This window comes from Quercus lobata, chromosome 1 (genome assembly GCF_001633185.2).
Source record: "Quercus lobata isolate SW786 chromosome 1, ValleyOak3.0 Primary Assembly, whole genome shotgun sequence".
Lineage (NCBI taxonomy): Eukaryota > Viridiplantae > Streptophyta > Magnoliopsida > Fagales > Fagaceae > Quercus > Quercus lobata.
The window spans coordinates 38,025,159-38,043,502 of NC_044904.1; the positions used below are offsets into that span (position 1 = coordinate 38,025,159).

At 33.9% G+C, this 18,344-nt stretch overlaps 1 protein-coding gene across 2 annotated transcripts; it reads left to right on the plus strand.

The window, feature by feature from the left end:
• Window positions 1–2,852: 2,852 nt before the first annotated feature.
• LOC115989509 (villin-1) lies at window positions 2,853–16,578 on the plus strand. 2 transcript variants are annotated; one of them, XM_031113206.1, is made up of 23 exons: window positions 2,853–3,077; window positions 4,512–4,629; window positions 5,206–5,305; window positions 5,697–5,765; window positions 6,209–6,445; window positions 6,853–7,030; window positions 7,151–7,355; window positions 7,646–7,811; window positions 9,413–9,563; window positions 9,668–9,753; window positions 9,848–10,003; window positions 10,316–10,384; window positions 10,650–10,718; window positions 10,842–10,979; window positions 11,421–11,549; window positions 11,793–11,940; window positions 12,068–12,078; window positions 12,606–12,746; window positions 13,069–13,194; window positions 13,725–13,787; window positions 14,657–14,870; window positions 15,453–15,631; window positions 16,176–16,578. In XM_031113206.1, the coding sequence occupies exons 2-23, from the start codon at window positions 4,574–4,576 to the stop codon at window positions 16,287–16,289; spliced, it is 2,805 nt and encodes a 934-aa protein (XP_030969066.1). In that variant the 5' UTR covers window positions 2,853–3,077; window positions 4,512–4,573; the 3' UTR covers window positions 16,290–16,578. The 2 variants fall into 2 exon arrangements, with proteins under 2 accessions (XP_030969066.1, XP_030969070.1); XM_031113210.1 differs by having other exon boundaries at window positions 7,151–7,283.
• Window positions 16,579–18,344: the final 1,766 nt, after the last annotated feature.

Consider the following 18,344-nt stretch of genomic DNA (forward strand, 5'->3'; position numbering starts at 1 on the left):
TATCAACATACTATTGGATGTATCAAGTCTACTATTGATGAGATAGAAAGTGGCGTAGAAGGGCTCGAAGTATCCAGATATTGAGACATATGCTAAAAATGCACTTCTCTTGAGTTGTTATTGAGCAGACTTTGTGTCTTCAATATGATCTTCAATTAGCACTTTAAGACACATCAAAACTCAATAAAAGACACATAATTTGGCATGGTTTAACAACACAAAAACATATGAACCTAACACTACTCCCATAATATTTTCACAACAAATCTTATGTGACAAGTTGTTATTGGTGGATAAAAAATTATGTCAATATTGGGCTTAAATTAGTATTAGTAATAGCTTACCATATTTGATTTATTGTGAAAATGTTATGAACATAACATTACGCTTATTTTTGTTGAACCCAAATTCTTGTAATTATCAAGTAAAGGTGTTCAACATTTTTTTAGGGTGGTCAAAATAGGTTAGTTTAGTATATAAGTTGTTATTATTATTATTATTGTTTTGCAAAGATATATGCGCATGCGCGCGTGCACACACACAAAATTTTTCGCAAGTCAAGGTGTTCTTGTGAACACCCTAACTTGAAAGTGGAGCTGCCATTGGCCATTCTCTCTCTCTCTCTCACACACACACACACACAAAAATCACTCTCACTCAATCTGTCATTCCAAGCCTCAAACCCATTCTCTCTATTTTCCTTCGTTCCAATCCCTAACCTTATGCTCTCTTTGCCAATCCCAAAGAGCTACACCAACGCAAGGTGCGAAAGATTTGAGCTATTCAAGAAAGAGAAATTAAAAATCATTTGAGATCAAATAAAGACAATGACAAGTGAGAAAGTTTGATCTTTCATTTTCTCTCTTTGATCTTTGTAAGTCAGCTTCACACTCACCAAACCAATCTATCTTTTTCTTAACAAGTTTTGGTTTTTATGATCTGGGTATTGATGTTTTAAGTTTTTTTGAAGGGAGTGATGGCTACCAAGAGGAGTGTGAGTACTTTGAAGTAGGGTTGTAAACAAGACAAGTATTAAAAGTTTAAGCTTATTCTTTTAGTTGTTTTTAAAACACTAGCTGAGCTTGAACTCATCACCAAACTAGAGTTTATATTCAAGTTTGGCTAATTTTCTTGTTGAGCTAGCTTGACCTTGTTTACGAATTACTTAATTAACTTATTATTTTTCTATATATTGTAAAATCATGACTAAAATGTTTTACCTCTTAACAATTCTATGAATTTTTACTACAAATAGACAATTTATATTATCAATAATCTACAGATAATAATTCAATGTTGTATGATCTTATTGACAAACTTATACAATCTAATTTCAAGTCTATATAAATATATTTTTAGACAAGTATACATATAAAAATATAATATTATATATAATTAAATTGAGCCCTCATGTTCATGAGTTTGTTCATAAACATAATATCATGTTTGAGTTTGACTCATTTAATAATTGAGCTTAAAATTAAGGCTTGAACTTGACTTGTTTTATAAAAATAAAAAATAAAAAATAAAAAAATTTTCCCTAGTTAAGCTTGAATTGTTCACAAACAGCTTGGTTCATATATAACCTTGGAGCTAACTTTTTCCAGATATAATTTAGTTGTATTATTATCAAACAACTAGCATAATTTATTAAAAAAGAAAAATGTTTTTTTTTTTGGGAAAATAATATTACTTTATTATTAATTATTAAAAATAGATTTGTTGTAAAATTATTTAATAGAATAACATCTAACATCTCTTTGAAAATCATGTTTTCAACATTGAATTTCAAATTTTGCAAAATCTTGTTTTGAGAAGATATTTACTGTTTTATGGAAAATGAATAATTTTCCAAAAAGCACTTTCTATAAATAATATATCACTTCCCTATATTTGGTAGCGACCTTAAATGAGTTGAAAAATTATTTATTAACTTATTTTATTTAGTTTCGTGTGAGATAGAATTGAATTGTTTTCCTTATTTAGCTTCGCATAAGATAGAGTTATTATCCATAAAAATTTAGTGGAAAACAACTTTATCCAGGCCAAGTTAAATAATGAAAGTTCTAAATACAAGAAAATGGAGAAAATTATCTTCACTTTTCTATCAAAACAAATAAAGGGTTACTATAAACACATTTTACACAAAAATCTGTTTGGTACTTGCTTTTAAACAACAATTTTTAGCATTTATAACAATAATACTTCTGACACTTATTTTTATAACACTTAAACATGAATTTCTACAACACTAAAAATTGAAAATAATACTTAAATTTTGCTATCAGACGAGCTGTGTTTTGTGAAAATATAATTTCAGTGCAAAATTTGAAAGTTGAATATTTAAAATAGTATTTTAAAAATCAATTTATTTATTTTTAAATCTCATACAAATAAAATAATAATAAAATTTTTCCAAAAAAAGGCTACATAAATCCTGTAGCTTCTTTGGACAACTAAAAAAGGAAAAATTATCGCAAAAACTAAAAGAATAATCCAAATCGTTCACTAGTTTCGTTTGAGGAAAGTCCAAATCCAAGGAGCGGGTTCTTCAAAAACAAAAAATCCAAGGAGCGGGAAATTTTAGTAGCACAAAGCGCATACAAATTTACAAAATTTTTTCCCAACTTTTCCAACTGTGAGGGCAGGATGTGTCGTGAAAAATAATGTACACCTAATCACACTTTGTGAAGCAGAAGACTTGTGACAAAAGTTGTGGATTTATTTGGGTTCTAGAGCAGCTCTATCTCACATGGCAGAATCTCTTGCCACAAAATACACAAACAGGAACATCAAAAAGCTTGTGCTTGGTGGGTCCAACTAATTAGCTGGACGATAAAGTTAAGCAATGCCTCCCTTTCTTTTTCATTCACTTTCGGCAACTAACATTTTCACTTCTGCACTTCCTCAACTACTGTACAATTTCCCCTGCCTTCCTTTTCTCATTTATTTTCCCAAACATATTTGATCTTTCATTGGACAACAGAAATGGGTATATCCCAGTTTTGATCATTCTCTCTCTATAGGACCAACCAATACAATTTGGACTGTAACCTTGATCATTACAGAGGATATAGGTAAGATTCGCTAACTGAACTATGCTTCTTGTTTTTGTTTTTTTGTTTTTTGTTTTGTTTTTAGTTTATATAGAATTTGATCAGACTTGCAGCATTTACAATTTGAAGCTCTAATTTTACTTGCCCAAAATATAAAAAGGAAACTATGAACTGTTAGTGTTATTTATTTTGGCACCCACATCCACATGATTCAACAGATTGTTGGAAACTTTGGTGTGAGCAATGCTGGGGTTCTCTAATCCCTACTTTAATTGCGTTCGTATATACGGAAGTTCTTATGGAGCTCCTGTATAGGCCCTATAAGCTACTATTTCCATGCTGGGATATTTGCTCTCTGCCTGTTTTTATAACTTGCCTCTATGAATATGTAGGCATAATTCTGAGTTGCTTAACTTGCACTCAGTGATTCAATATAACAACTTCTTTATGCTCAAAGATTTTTGTAAATGGGAAAGAAAAGTACTATATTTACAAGAATAAGAAAAAAAGAAAAAAATTAAAAAGAGCCATTTGGAAGAGGTTGGTATGCAAATTTCCAAATAATAATAATAATAATAATAATAATAATAATAATAATATTATTATTATTATTATTATTATTATTATTATTTTGATAATGTCAGAAAATTTTCTAAAAATGAGAAAGAGCCCTTTGGACTTGCCTCTAGTTAGTAAAACCTATGGGCACTGACTTTAATCACTAGAACTAGTTGCCGGGTAATCTAGGGCCTTCATTTCTGACAGGCTAAGCAGTTTATGCTCATGCCCATGGCCCCAAGGGCAGCAAATTGCCCAATATTATAAATACATTAATATAGATTTCTACATTTTCCAATCTTGTCAGTTGCCATTTACAACTTGGCTGTGATACCATGTTAAAGACCATTGAAACGAAAAGCTTTTGGAAGTCAGCCAATAATGTATATCAACACACACTAACACTAGCAAGATAACATTTTTATAAACTAGAAATAGATCCATCTCAATGGATTGTTTCCATCACCAAAATAATCAAAAGAAAAGTCATTTAAATTCTTGATCCTTGTATTTTATAATTAACATAGAGACTTATTTCAAATGATACGAAGATCTTATTTCCCTACAATGACTAAAATTTTCTTCTAACTATATTACTATGGCAGCACAATTGTATTAAGCTTGGGCAAAATATCAGCATCTTTTATAAGATATTTTTCTCTGATTATTGTTGTACAAGGATGAATAAATGAATCATATAAATAGACCTAACTTAATTGCGATATGAGACACATTAGCTTATTACCTTTCACTAGGATGTCTTAAATCTCCTATTACAAATTTACAATTTCATCATATATGGAAAACATCAACGTTTCACTCACAAGTATTATTGCTGTATAAAGATGAACCTTATCATGGCATTTTCATAAATGAAACTCAATGCCTGCAATGCAGATCTGAATTGCAAGTTTCCACTTTCTGTGGTTGTGTGTGGAGTGCTAAGGCCATGAGAGACAATGTCTCTCCACAGGAAAGATACAGATTCAGCATTTGAGGGAGCAGGATCAAAGGCGTATCCTTATAAAAAATTTCTATTCTGACATTTCTTTGTAGCACAGTTCATGAAAAGATTATGATAATGCTCCTTCATATAAGAGTTTTTGTATTGTGCAACACAGCATCATATGTTTTCTCACCTTACAAGATAGGCCAACTAATACTTTTCTGTTTTAGCTTCGGCAAGTTTGTAAAGGACTTCCTCTGCTATCAGAGTTAGGCACTTTGTCTTCCTAATCAATGCAGATACCGATTCAGTTAACAAATGTTTAATTGAGCAGTATAATAAGAAAATTGGGCAATGCCATAGTAATTGTGTTCACTAAGCATTTTATGTTGAAATAATTAATGAAATAAATTTAAAAAGTTAGGTTGTTGTCAGTATCTAATAAACTAAAATTGTTACTGATTAAAGATTGGACAATCGATTATTGTTGTGAATTCTAAGTGGGCAAGTCTTACTTGTAGAATTCTTGAATGGACAATTAGACATGCATATACATTCCTGGGCTGGAAATATGCTTCACCATCTGGTTTTACATCATGTTCCATCATTCAAGTTTATTTCTGTATCCTTAACTTTTTATCTTAGTGGTTTAGAAATCTGGTGCATTGAGAACCTTCGATTGGTTCCTGTCCCAAAATCTTCGCATGGAAAATTCTATACTGGAAATGCATATATAGTTTTGAAAGTAAGTTGTTGCAACTTGCAGGTTTTGTCCATTTCATTTCCCTGTGGATATTTTTGAAGCCATCATATGAAAAATGACTGCACAGTTGAGACTTGAGTCACCTTTTAGTAAGTCTAGCTATATCATCAACAATGTCTCTGTCTGAACGGTGGAATCCCTAAATCAGAACACTTTAATAACTTCACACACTGGATCTTTCACCTGGCAATTGGAGATTCAAGTTTATCTCCCAGAAATTACTTCCTCTGTCTTCAATTATATTCCAGTAATGATGGAATTTATTTTCAGGATATTGTAACTTTAGTGGCGGCACAACTCTATGAGTCTATTCTTTTTGTTCCTTTTGTATGCAATGAACTTGATCTTTTTACTTGTTCATTGTCTGAGTCAGACAGTTCTCCCCAAAACTGGCCCTGCGCAGCATGACATCCATTACTGGCTGGGAAATGATACAAACAAGGTATTTCTCATCATCATTTCCTTTTATCCATGCACTTGGTAAAGCGCAATATTGCTATCAAAACTTCTTGCTAGTTGCTATTGAGGCAGAGAACCGGCAATGAGTGCAGATGTTGGTTGATGGGACATATTAATCCACTGAACCCAGGATTAGCATTAAAAAATTTACTAAGTTAAAAAATATGTTGGTTGATGATCACAAATTTAGTTATCCATCAGTCTTGTTCCCGATTTTAGAAATAATAGGGGAAGGAGAGCAACAATGGGGGAGTGAAAGATCTGCCTAGTAAATGGCCTAGTTTTGGTACAGATCATTTTCACGTACATCATTTATATTTTGTAATATATTCAAAGGTAGTAACTGTACATAGAATTTGGATAATGCATTTGATATGATAATTTATATAATTCTCCTGTGTTTATTGTTGAATATTGTATTGGCAGGTGGACTCGGCCTTCGCATCAGACAAGGCACTTGAACTAGATGCTGCTCTAGGGTCCTGCACTGTCCAATATAGGGAGCTTCAAGGCCTAGAAACTGGAAAGTTTTTGTCATACTTCAAACCTTGTATTATACCTGTTGAAGGATTATATTCTTCACATCAAGGGCACTTAAATGGTGAAACATACAAATTTAGCTTGTTAACATGCAAGGGAGACCATGTTGTTCATATTAAAGAAGTAAGCCTCATTTGAAGCATAATGAATGATTATTTGTGATTTCATTTCTGTGAAAGAGCCAACTGTTACTTAAAAGGGCCAAATAATTTTCAAGGTCAACTAATTAATAACTAAATCCTTAAATTATGATACTCTATATCACTGTTTAATTGTTCTATGTAATGTATTTATTGGTAATTGTTACTGTATGGCTAACTGAATGGTGGTTTCTTTGTGTCACATGATGCATGCCGATTTAGTTAAGTAGCATTAGTCAGTTTCTATAAAGAACAAATCCAAATCATGAGTTCTTGATCTGACATTATTTTATTTACAATTTTATTTTCTTAACAAAAATGCTGTCATCTTTGTTCTTTATTTCTTGGAAATTGTTTTGAGTATGGTCTCAATGCTATGCATGTTTGCAGGTACCATTCTCTCGGTCATCATTGAACCACAATGATGTATTCATACTTGACACTGCATCAAAAATTTTCCTCTTCAGTGGGTGCAACTCTAGCATACAAGAAAGAGCCAAAGCTTTGGAGGTTGTCCAGTATATTAAAGAGAATAATCATGGTGGAAAGTGTGAGGTGGCAACTATAGGTTGGTATCTGTTAATATTTTTTGTTGTTGTCCCCACAATCTCCTCCCCCCCCCCCCCCTCCTCCTCCTCCTCCTCTGAAGGAAAAGATATTCCAACTGCTAATCGTTCAAATGCTGCAGAGGATGGAAAGTTTGTTGGTGATTCTGATGTGGGTGAATTCTGGAGTTTATTTGGTGGTTTTGCTCCCATTCCTCGGGACTCACCTTCTTCTGTTCAGAAACAATCTGACACTCCATCTGTGAAACTATTCTGGTGTGTTTGCCTTAACCATCCAGGATTCAATAATGCTATTTCAATCTCTTTTGGTCTGCATTTGAAAACCCAGTGAGTTTTCTTAGTAATCCAAATGAGCGTAACTGAAGTATTCATATTAGTAATCCAATGTAATTTATATACCTATACTGAAAAAAGAAAGGTATACAAAATGCCCATGAATTTCTGATATTTAAATTGCACTTATTTCAGACTGATTGGCTTGCCTATATCATCATTGACTCAGCAATTTTTTTTTATTTTAGATTCCATATGATAGCAACTTGTGTTTGTTCTCTTTATTTCTTTCAAATGTAGTGGCATGTCCCTGAGTATTACTTTAAGGTGTTCTTTATCAACAGGATAACTACACAGGGCAAGCTATGTCAAACTGGAACTGATTCATTGAATAAGAAAATCCTTGAGACAGACAAGTGCTATATGTTGGATTGTGGTACTGAGATTTTTGTTTGGATGGGAAGACAAACATTGATTTCAGAGCGGAAGACATCAATCTCAGCAACAGAAGTAAGAATTACATTTCCTCTCTGTCCCTTGCCCCTCTGAGAACTCACTCAGGAAAGAAAATCATTGAGTTGTTGAGAAGTGTATGCATGGTGAGGGGGGAAAACTGATAAAAAGGGTGAATGATACATTTATTTGAAAATGATTCAAAAGCCCATGATTAGACCATGGCATAGCTTTCGATACAGTCACATGGCCAAACTAATTACATGTTGCCAATCTTAGATAAATTTTTTTCCATATATACCATTATGATTTTATTTTATTTTCCTCTTTTTGATAAGTAGGTGCATTAATTTTTAAAATTTTCATAACTACAAACAACTATGTCTAGTAGTTTGACATTAAGTGTGATCTGAATTTATGTGATCTACCTGTGAAATGGTTTGGACTTTGGATTACACATAAGTATTGTTATTTTCTAAAGAGAAGTTACTATATGTTGAGATAGTGAAAGCTCTGATACTAATTTGTCGTGGATGTAGTTAATTATAGCGGGTTTATGTGAAATAGAAATAGAAAAATAACAAATAATTACATTAAGACACACAAGGTTTACATGGTTCGGGGTTAGGCCTATGTCCACGGATGACATTGATGAGAAAGTTTTGTTAAGAAAATTACGAGATTAGAATAGTGGCATACATGACTCATATAAAACCCCAATCCCAAATACGCCCTGAAAATTCGAGATTACAATACAAAAATTTATAATTTTCTAAACTTGGCGTGAAAATCCAATAGCTGTGTCTCCAATAAATCAAGCATGGACCAATATATATATGTGTGGGCATACAATTGGCTTGGTAATTGCGTCTGTACATGGATAAGTAATTCTAGCTGAAATTCAAGTCAAATTCGGTTATGCACTGACTGACATAACAAGGGCCATGATTACATATGGTGCAAACCCATGTGCATTGGGCACCCACACTGAAATTCAAGCCACATTATTAACACTTTTTTTACACTAGCATGCAGCATATTTGACACACATGCTCAAGTAGTCATCCACTGGTTACATGTTAATGATTAAAAAATTAGGAAATAATCTATGATCTTTTAACTCCACTGCAAATAAAAACATAAAAAAGAAAGAAAAAAGAAAAAAGAAAAACTTTTAACTTAGAAATTTAAGTTCAAAAGAGAGACGCAGGACTGTTAATTGGCCCTCACTGGGATTTTGTCTAACCATATTTCTTCTCTAGAGTATGTCATTTGTTACTATTGTCTTTTCAGACATTATGGGCATATCATATAATTAATGGTGATATTGATCTAGAAACCAATTTAAAAGTTTGAAGGCAAGTTTACTAGTACAAAAATGACATCAAAGCCTTATTTCCAACAAAACAAGGCGTATTAGACATATCACCATATCTTGATATGTTCCTCTAGAGCAACACAAACATAAATGTGATTATAAATCATTCTAATCACTATCATTTGCATTCTTAAGGAATGCCTTTGGTACATGGGAAACGTATCATGTACACTTGGAAGGCTGCCTTTTTCAGTGGACTTAACTGACTGTGCTTGCCCACATGTATTCTTGAGGATGTTATCCCCTAACTGATTAGTGATCACTGATTACTCTTTCACAGGATTTCCTCAGAACTCAGGGCAGGTCAACTGGGACCCATTTAACCTTTTTAACTGAAGGATTAGAAAGTAACATATTTAGGTCATACTTTGATAATTGGCCTCAAAAGGTGGAGCCCAAGCTATATGAAGAAGGTCGAGAGAAAGTAGCAGGTTACCTTCTGTCAAGTTGCAACAAATTTTTATTGACCAAAAAAGGTAGTACAAGTAGTAGCATTGTTGTACTAATACTTATAGTCTTCATTTATTCTTTCCAGCAATATTCAAGCAACAGGGTTATGAAGTGAAAGAACTTCCTGAAGAGGACTGCGAGCCTTTTATTAATTGCAGAGGCACATTAAAAGTAGATTCTCACTAAAAATTGTTTTCTCTTTTGAGTTATGGATGTCAGCACATGCGATCCTATGGTTTGTGTTGATGCAATCTTAACGTTTTAGGTTTGGCGGGTGAATGCTGATGAGCTATCCCTTCTTCCAGTTCCAGAGCAGACAAAATTTTACAGTGGGGATTGCTATGTAGTGCAGTTTACATATCCTGGAAATGAAAGAGATGAGAATCTATTTTATGCCTGGATTGGTCGCAGGAGTGTAATGGTAAGCATGGTGTATCATCTATGCCTAGGTGTTTTTTCTTCAACTGAAGCTTTTCTGTTATGACTGGTGTAACATATATAACTCTACAGTCATTTATTTATACTGAAATGAAAATAAAGAGAAGAGCTCCTGTTTCCCTTGCAAACATTTCCTATTTAATTTGCAAGCTATATTTCTTGCTCGGACTTTAAAGACTTAGCACTTTATTTCCTGTCATTTTTGTTGGTAAATCTATATAACATACTGGTTATTTAGTTTCTTATAACTCTTATATTAACTTTTAAATAATATTGTTTCTTTGTATGCTTGCAGGAAGATAGAAGGGATGCCATATCCCATATGACTGCAATTGTTGATTCAACCAAAGGGGATCCAGTTTTGGTTAGTTCTATTTTGCAGCCTTGTGTGCATGGTCTGTTGAATCACCTATACAACTATGATACTAGTAGCTTATTAAGTGGATGACCTGATGCTACACCTAAAATATAATATCTGCAAGTATTACTAATGTCTCCTTGATGATGCTACCTTGTTTATAAGTTTATAACACCATCTCCTTGTCCTGCATAAATTTATTGACTTCTGGACTTTCCTGCATTACTCGGACAAAGATTCCTCTAATTTAGCTCACACGTTTTGAGTTCAGGCTCAAGCTGTGGAGGACAAGGAGCCAATCCAATTTTTCTTGATTTTCCAGACATTGATCATTTTCAAGGTTCATTCCTCACTTTTTAATTCAAAGATAGTTTTTTATTTTATTTTATTTCATTTAAAAATAAAAGCTACTCTAGTGTTTAAGTATAATTGTCTGATTATTCCATTGTTTCTTTTCTTAAAGGGGGGTATGAGTAAAAGATACAAGAAATTTATAGCAGAAAAAGGTATCACTGATGAAACTTATGATGGAATCAAGACAGCTCTTTTTCGAGTTCAAGGAACAAGTCCACAGAACATGCAAGCTATCGAAGTTGATCTAGTGAGTTTGATTAAAAAAAATGCTTGATCAATTAATCTATCTAATAATGACACCTTTGATCTCTCTTGTTTGAGTTGTGCAATCTATCTAATAATGGCATTTTAATATCTCTCCCTCAAGGTAGTGACATTCAGTGTGAAACAGCCTTATGGGTGATGACACTCACTTTGCAATTTATTTCATGATGTCACTTTTTTGAAAGTGTCATATCTGCCTCTGACACAAAAAACCCTTGAAAGTGTCCTAGCTCTAAATTATTACGTTAATGTCTTTAATACAAACATCATATGTTATACAGTTTGCACATCTTCATTTTCTGGAATTATGATGGCATGAGCATTTACTGTAAGTTTGTATCTTTGTTATTGGTGGTTTATTACCAGAACTGCATATGCCCCGTTGAATTGAGTATCTATTCACTATGGAACAAAACTTTTGCAGGTTTCAAGCTCTCTGAACTCATCCTATTGTTACATTCTGCAAACTGAAACATTTATCTTCACTTGGATTGGGAGTCTCTCTTCGACCAGAGACCATGATCTTCTTGACGGAATGCTGGAACTGATAAATGTATGTAATGGCATATTTTGCTCTTGGACATGATATTGGAATCTTTATCTGAATTAAAATTGCAAATCAGGATCAAGAAAAAGAAATGGAATGATTGTAATTTGGCACTTGGCTTTAGTAGGCTGTTAAAGAAAAGTTGTCACATGACCACCCTAAAGATTGATTTTTTTTTTTCCCTCTTTTCATGGAATTTACTCATAAGTATTGTTGTCAAAACATTATTTCTCTTGATATCATTTGCAGCCAACATTGCAACCCATATCAGTGAGGGAAGGAAGCGAACCTGATATTTTCTGGAATGCACTTGGTGGGAAAGCAGAGTATCCAAAGGCAAAAGAGATGAAGCAATGCGTAGAAGATCCACATTTGTTTACATTGAACACCACTGAAGGTAGGCAAAATACCTATGTCAAGAGATAATGTGGCTCTTCCTTGGTTCGGAATTATCTCGGCTGTAAAAATGTGTCTAATGGTGGGTTCTGGTTCCTTTGCTACTTGGTTGGGATTTCCCATTTCAGGTGATTTCAAGGTACACTCAACATTCTATATTATTACATCTTTTTTCTTTGTAGATTACAAAAAGATTTATTAATGGGTGCTACCCAACCACACAGGGTAACAAAAGCACATCTGAGATAAGAAAAAGAAAAAATAATCAATGTCACATATCTGATTCAGAGCAGCAAAGAAATTCTAAAAGTTTACCTGAAAGATCCATATGAAGGATGGATCAAACCCAGTCAATAAGACATCAACAAAACCCATTTTGATCTCCCCAATGGACTTTTGTGAATCAAGCTAGGGTTTAAATTGTTATCCCTATTCTTATTTTGTGAATCAAGCTAGTATTTTATGTCGTTTCATCCTGGTATAAATTTGAAACTAAAAATTCTAAAATCTGGTTCAGGATCTGGGCTATATATTTGTTATTAATGATGTATATGGATTATGAACTGGTTTAGACAATCGCTCTCATTTAGTTTTATGAAGTCAGGAAATAATCTTTCAGTTCTGTTCATGAAATGATTTTTTTAGTGTGGCCAAAAACTTTTACAGGTGAAAGAGATATACAATTTTTCACAGGATGATTTAACTACTGAAGACGTGCTTGTACTGGACTGCCATAGAGAGATATATGTTTGGATTGGATGCCACTCAAATGTTGGATCAAAGCAACAAGCTCTTACTCTAGGCCTGGTAAAATTTTCACTTCCACTCTTTAAATATTATTTTCCCAATTCTGAAGGTTATCATTTTAGTAGTATATATCAATGATGCCCGAATTAAATATGTATTCTCCAAATCCGCTTCTATATCAATCCAGGCCCTATAAATTGCTTCAAACAGTATGCCTATAATGATGTGAAGCATTTAGTATACGAGGAAATTAGGTATCACATATGGCTATATTATATGTTCATTAACATTCTAGTCCTATGGTTACATAGCTATTGATGCTTTGACATTTCATTTCTATCTGGGTTCTCATTATTCTTACTTTCTCACTCGGAACTGGCAGAAATTTCTTGAGATGGATGTTCTCGTTGAAGGCCTATCTTTGGAGACTCCTATCTACATTGTTACAGAAGGGCATGAGCCACCATTTTTCACTCGTTTCTTTGAATGGGACCCCTCAAAGGCAAATGTAAGATCCCCTAGTGAGTTATAGGGATATATCTTGGCACTTACTTTCATTAAGTAGTGGGATAATTTCACAAGTTACTTTAGTCAGATTGCATATTACATATGCATGAGTTTGAAATGTTTGGACATGCTTTTTATTTATTTTTTTATTATTTTTAATTTTAATGCACGACAAATGTATACAACAATCATGTTTAGCAATAAAAGAGAGAATAAATTCCTAATCTTCTAGAAAGTCATAATACCTTTTCTTTCCTACCAATTTTAGGCAAGCTGTGTTAATAGACACTTTGTTATACCTAAAGAATTGAAGAATGAAAACTTGAACCTGACAAACCTTTTGGATGGTTTTAGATCTGAATGTGAGGATTATTTTAGAACTAAATATGCTGGAACCTGACATGTCTTGTCAAGTCCCAAGTTCATGTAGAATAAAGGAGGATATTTATGATCATGTCCTTGATTTCTGTTAGCAAGCTGATAAAAATTTTGGGTTTATTTAACAGTTTCAACTGAATTGCTGCCTTGCAGATGCATGGAAACTCATTTGAGCGAAAGCTTGCTATTCTGAAGGGAAAACCACATAATTTAGAAGTGAGTGAATCCACTGAAGGCTTCAATATTTTGATATGACATGCTTTTTTGTTCTCATGTTTTCAATTAGCCTGGTTTTATCCATTTGAAGATGAGTTTCTTTCGTTTGTATCCTCATTATATTATATCACCAAAGTGCATAGAATGTCACCCATCTCTGTGATATAGTCATCATGTCATTGATGGGCATTATAGTCTGGCTTCTGTTATTGAAACATATAGCCTGATGCAGTGAAGAGCCTAGTGCATGACTTTGTTGAGTGACGTTACATGCACTGATTTAATAATTGCAGTAACATGTACTTACAGCCGATGAATGCTCTTATTAAACATGGTACACAGTTATGCTTTTTAGGAGTGGAAAAATTTCTGATCCTTTTGAATGCCAATATCAAGTATCACAACTGTCTATTCAGGTATTATATGCTTGGGTTGCCCTATTGAAACTCAATAAAAACTACAGTCTGATAAGTGCTCTTATACCACAAATGCTCAAGATCTTTAATGCACCAACTGGATTAATTTTTAGCTTTGGGTGATCAAGGTAAGAGCTATATTACCTTCGAGGGTGGGCCAAGTTCTTCTGATGTATTAAGTTATAGCGGCATACTGTCATTGACAATCAAGCACTCCTCTGCATCAAGAAGATGATACCTTTGCGGGAGTTCTTTGAATATGTAACTAAATAAGAACAGCAATCTTGTTTCAGCGATTTATTTTCAAGAACTTTATTTATTTTTCTTCATATTTAAAAAATTAGTAAGCTTAGATTTCTTTCAATAATTTAATATTTTTGATTGATAATACTTCTGTCCCTCTCTAACTGCAACTCTAGGTTTATTCTACTCACTCTTCACTTGAGTATTCAGGTACCTACTAGAAACTCATGGAAGGCATACTCCAGGGAGACTACACCAAATGGTTTGAGGAGCAAGTCTGTCATTTCCAATGGTCTGGGAAGAAGTGGATCTCCTGCATCAAGTGTTTCAGGCTCAAATTCGAAGTCCTCTACCAATCAGCTGTTTTCTAGCCCAACTCCAATTGTCAGAAAGCTCTTTTCAGGATCTCCTCATGGTAGTGCAGGTAACAGAGGATTCTTAATTTTGTTCATGGATAGATACAGACCACTGAAATATAGTTCTCTGCACTCAACTGCCTATTAATTACATGGTAACACAACTATGGGCAAAGGGTCCTATGATGAGGATTGGCTTTTCCAAATTTGATTTAATTGGATGATTTTATCTGCCCAATAATTAGTACTCCATTGAATTGGACATAGATAAGTATGACTGGTTTAATAGTTCTCGCCAGGAGCTGTGTAGCTCACTGGCATAACCTTCTCTCCTTCATTAGGAGAAACACGGTTCAAAGCCTCCCTTTCCCATTGTACTATCAAAAAATTTCTCTGTATATTTTGGGTTCAGTTATCCGTTTGAACTGTTCTCTGTCTATTAGTCTTGAGTTAGAATTTAAGTCACTGAATATCAGAGTAAGATCTTGTGTATGCCTGCTACATGGGAATGCAGTGCCTGGCTTCTTATTAAAGTATTCTTAGTTTCTTACAATAAATAGTTTCTCCGACTTTCCTTTCATGTTTTATCAATCACCTCATGTTTGTCTTCTTTTGGTAACGTTACTAAGCTCTCTCCCTCTCTGTGGTAGATGAATCGTCGGTATCTGCAGGTTCTCCAGCAGCAGAACCAAGGTCATTTTCTCAGAGTGCAGGTTTTATTCAGGCTGATGGAAGCGGGGATTGTGTAAACTTGTTAATATACCCTTATGAACAATTGAGTGTGATTTCTAGTGACCCTGTAGCAGGCATAGATGTAACCAAAAGAGAGGTACATACCCATTTCCCTTCTAACAGATACAGAGAAGCCTGTGCTAAAGTTGTGTTGTAAATTTCCACTTGAATATTGGCCCTAGCCTCTTAAAATAATTATCTTTGCAATTATTTTATTAGTTGTTATTTTTAATGGCACATCAATTTGATTAACTCCCTTTTTTTATTACAGAAAGTCCAGGCCTACTTCTTCCATGATCTATTAATAGTTCTCTATACATTGCAATAACTGGATCTGAAATTGAAAACATGTCAAACCCCAGACTCAAAACCTTGGGATAAACTAGTTTCTTTTTCCATGATAATCAACTTCATCACTTCCATTATTTTCCTCCCCCCCCCCCCCCTTCCCTTCTCTCTCTCTCTCAGTGAAGGAATGTTAGCCTTCTGCACTTCAAGCTTATTATTACTAATTGACATTGAATGCAACTGAAACTTCATTTAGTTATTGTGTAGTTTGAACACATTGCTTTTAAATTCCATACTATCACTCTCTTTTTACTCTTGTAACTAAATAGATCTGCCCTTTCTGGTGGCTTTAGGCATATTTATCTGATGAAGATTTTCAAGACAAATTTGGAATGACAAAAAGAGCTTTCTACGAGCTTCCTAAATGGAGACAAAACAAGCTTAAGACGTCTCTTCATCTATTTTGAGGCATACTTGCTGGAGATTAGATCTAGATGCTGATCTTGGCTAATGATACTTATTTGTTGTCAAATATTGACAGATATTTCTTCTTAGATATGCCCATGGGGCATTTTACTACTCAAATGTGGTCTACTGAATGTCTTAGTCTACGACTAAGTTCATGTTGTAATCTTGAGTTGCGGTTCTGTAAAGAAATCCTTGATTAAAGTCTTTAAAGCCAAGATCCTTGACCTGGCTTTTAATCATATTTGAATCAGATCAGATGCTTGCTAATAGTCATTTTCGGTTATCTTAGCTTGATAACTCTAATATTGGTGCTCTGGCCAATCATCCCTATGGTTGATATTATGCACTACAGGCTTGAGATTAAGTACTTGGTTGCTAGCTTATGCTCAACCCCATTAGCACATGAAAAATAAAACACTCAGTGGCGCAGATTAATAAAGAATTACCAACTGGAAGGACTTAGAATGACTCTTAGGACTAACACTTCTGTTTTCATTGTCTTTCCAAATGCATTTGCAGATATGAGCATCCCGGCAAGACTAGAAGAGCCAGACAAAGTTCCTTGTCACTCAGCTAGAAAAGAAACTCGTTTCATTCAGGAGGTTTTTTTATGCATGCCGGAGCCATTTCTAAGGTATACATAATACAAGTGTTGTCACGCAGTCTTTTTTATTCCTTGGTAGACATCAATTTAAGTTTAGAAGCCCTTTTCAGACCCTTAATTTATTCTAAAATTTTGTTTTTATCAATTTGCAATGTTGTAACATGGATTGCTCAGGAGATATTTTCTTTTAATAAATGCAATGAAAGACATGCACGACCATTGCACAAGCATGGGCATGCCCAAGCCCATGAAAGATACATGTGCACGCTTGATCAATCGTTTGCCTAACTTTCGTGTGGATTGCAATGAACCACCTTGGTCCTTAGATTTGATCCAAAAAAAGAAAATTTTGAAATGGGAATTTAATGCATAGCTAAAAATATTGATCAAAGTGCAAGTTTTGTTCACTAGCTTCCAACCTACTAGGTTGCACCTAGCATTTTCCGCTACCATTTTTATATACGATTAATTTATAAACCTAAGTCCTAAGTAATCTTCGTATATACCTCATTTGTCAAATCTTAGTTTTCCTCCATTGAATGACACAGTAATAATTTTTCTCCAAATCATTTGGGTGAAATGTTAAACCTGAAATAAAATTTAGAGTAAATTACAAAATTGATCTCTATTCTTTATATTATATTTTAATTAGGTCCTTAACTTTTCAATTGTGTCAATTTGGTGTTTAACATTTTCAACGTCATGTCGATTTAGTCCCTAATGTTATTTTTTGAATGAAAAAAGCTAATGCGTTAAATAAAACAATAAAAAATTAATTTTCATGCCACATTAGCTGCAAACTATATTGCCATGTCAGATATAAAAAATACAACGTGAGATCCCACCAACCAAAACTCATCTCCACTTCCAGACCCTAAAATCACCACCAACCAAGGACTAACCTTCAAGTATATATTTCATTAAACCTTGTTTTTATCTTCATTCTCCCACTTAGACCGAGAGTAGAGGCAGCCCAAGGACTCCCTGGTAAGCCACAAACTAATCATTAGACTGATGTTAACAATCCTAAAATAACCCATATAAGTTAACGCGCTAGATCTGCAATGAACATGTAAAAGTATTGCAATAAATTCAAGTACGTAACTAAACCCCTTATTTTGTTTTGTATGAACCAATTGCTTTTCCCTTCTTAGACATAGATTTTAACCACAGCCGCTTTACAAATCAAGGAGATTTTATTTTTTCTTTAAATCTATAACCTCTATATGTAAGGGCAAGGCTTGTGTCCAGTGAAAATTTTCACTGGACACGGCAAGATTTGGACACGTGTCCAAGATCCAACGTGTCTAGTGAAAACTTTCACTGGACACAAGTTGGACCCTATATGTAAAACCTTATATAGCCCTCATAAAAAAAAAAACCAAATTAGATCTATATGCGCTAACTGTAAGAGCCCAAAACAGGCTAAGCCCACTTAGAATAGTAGAGT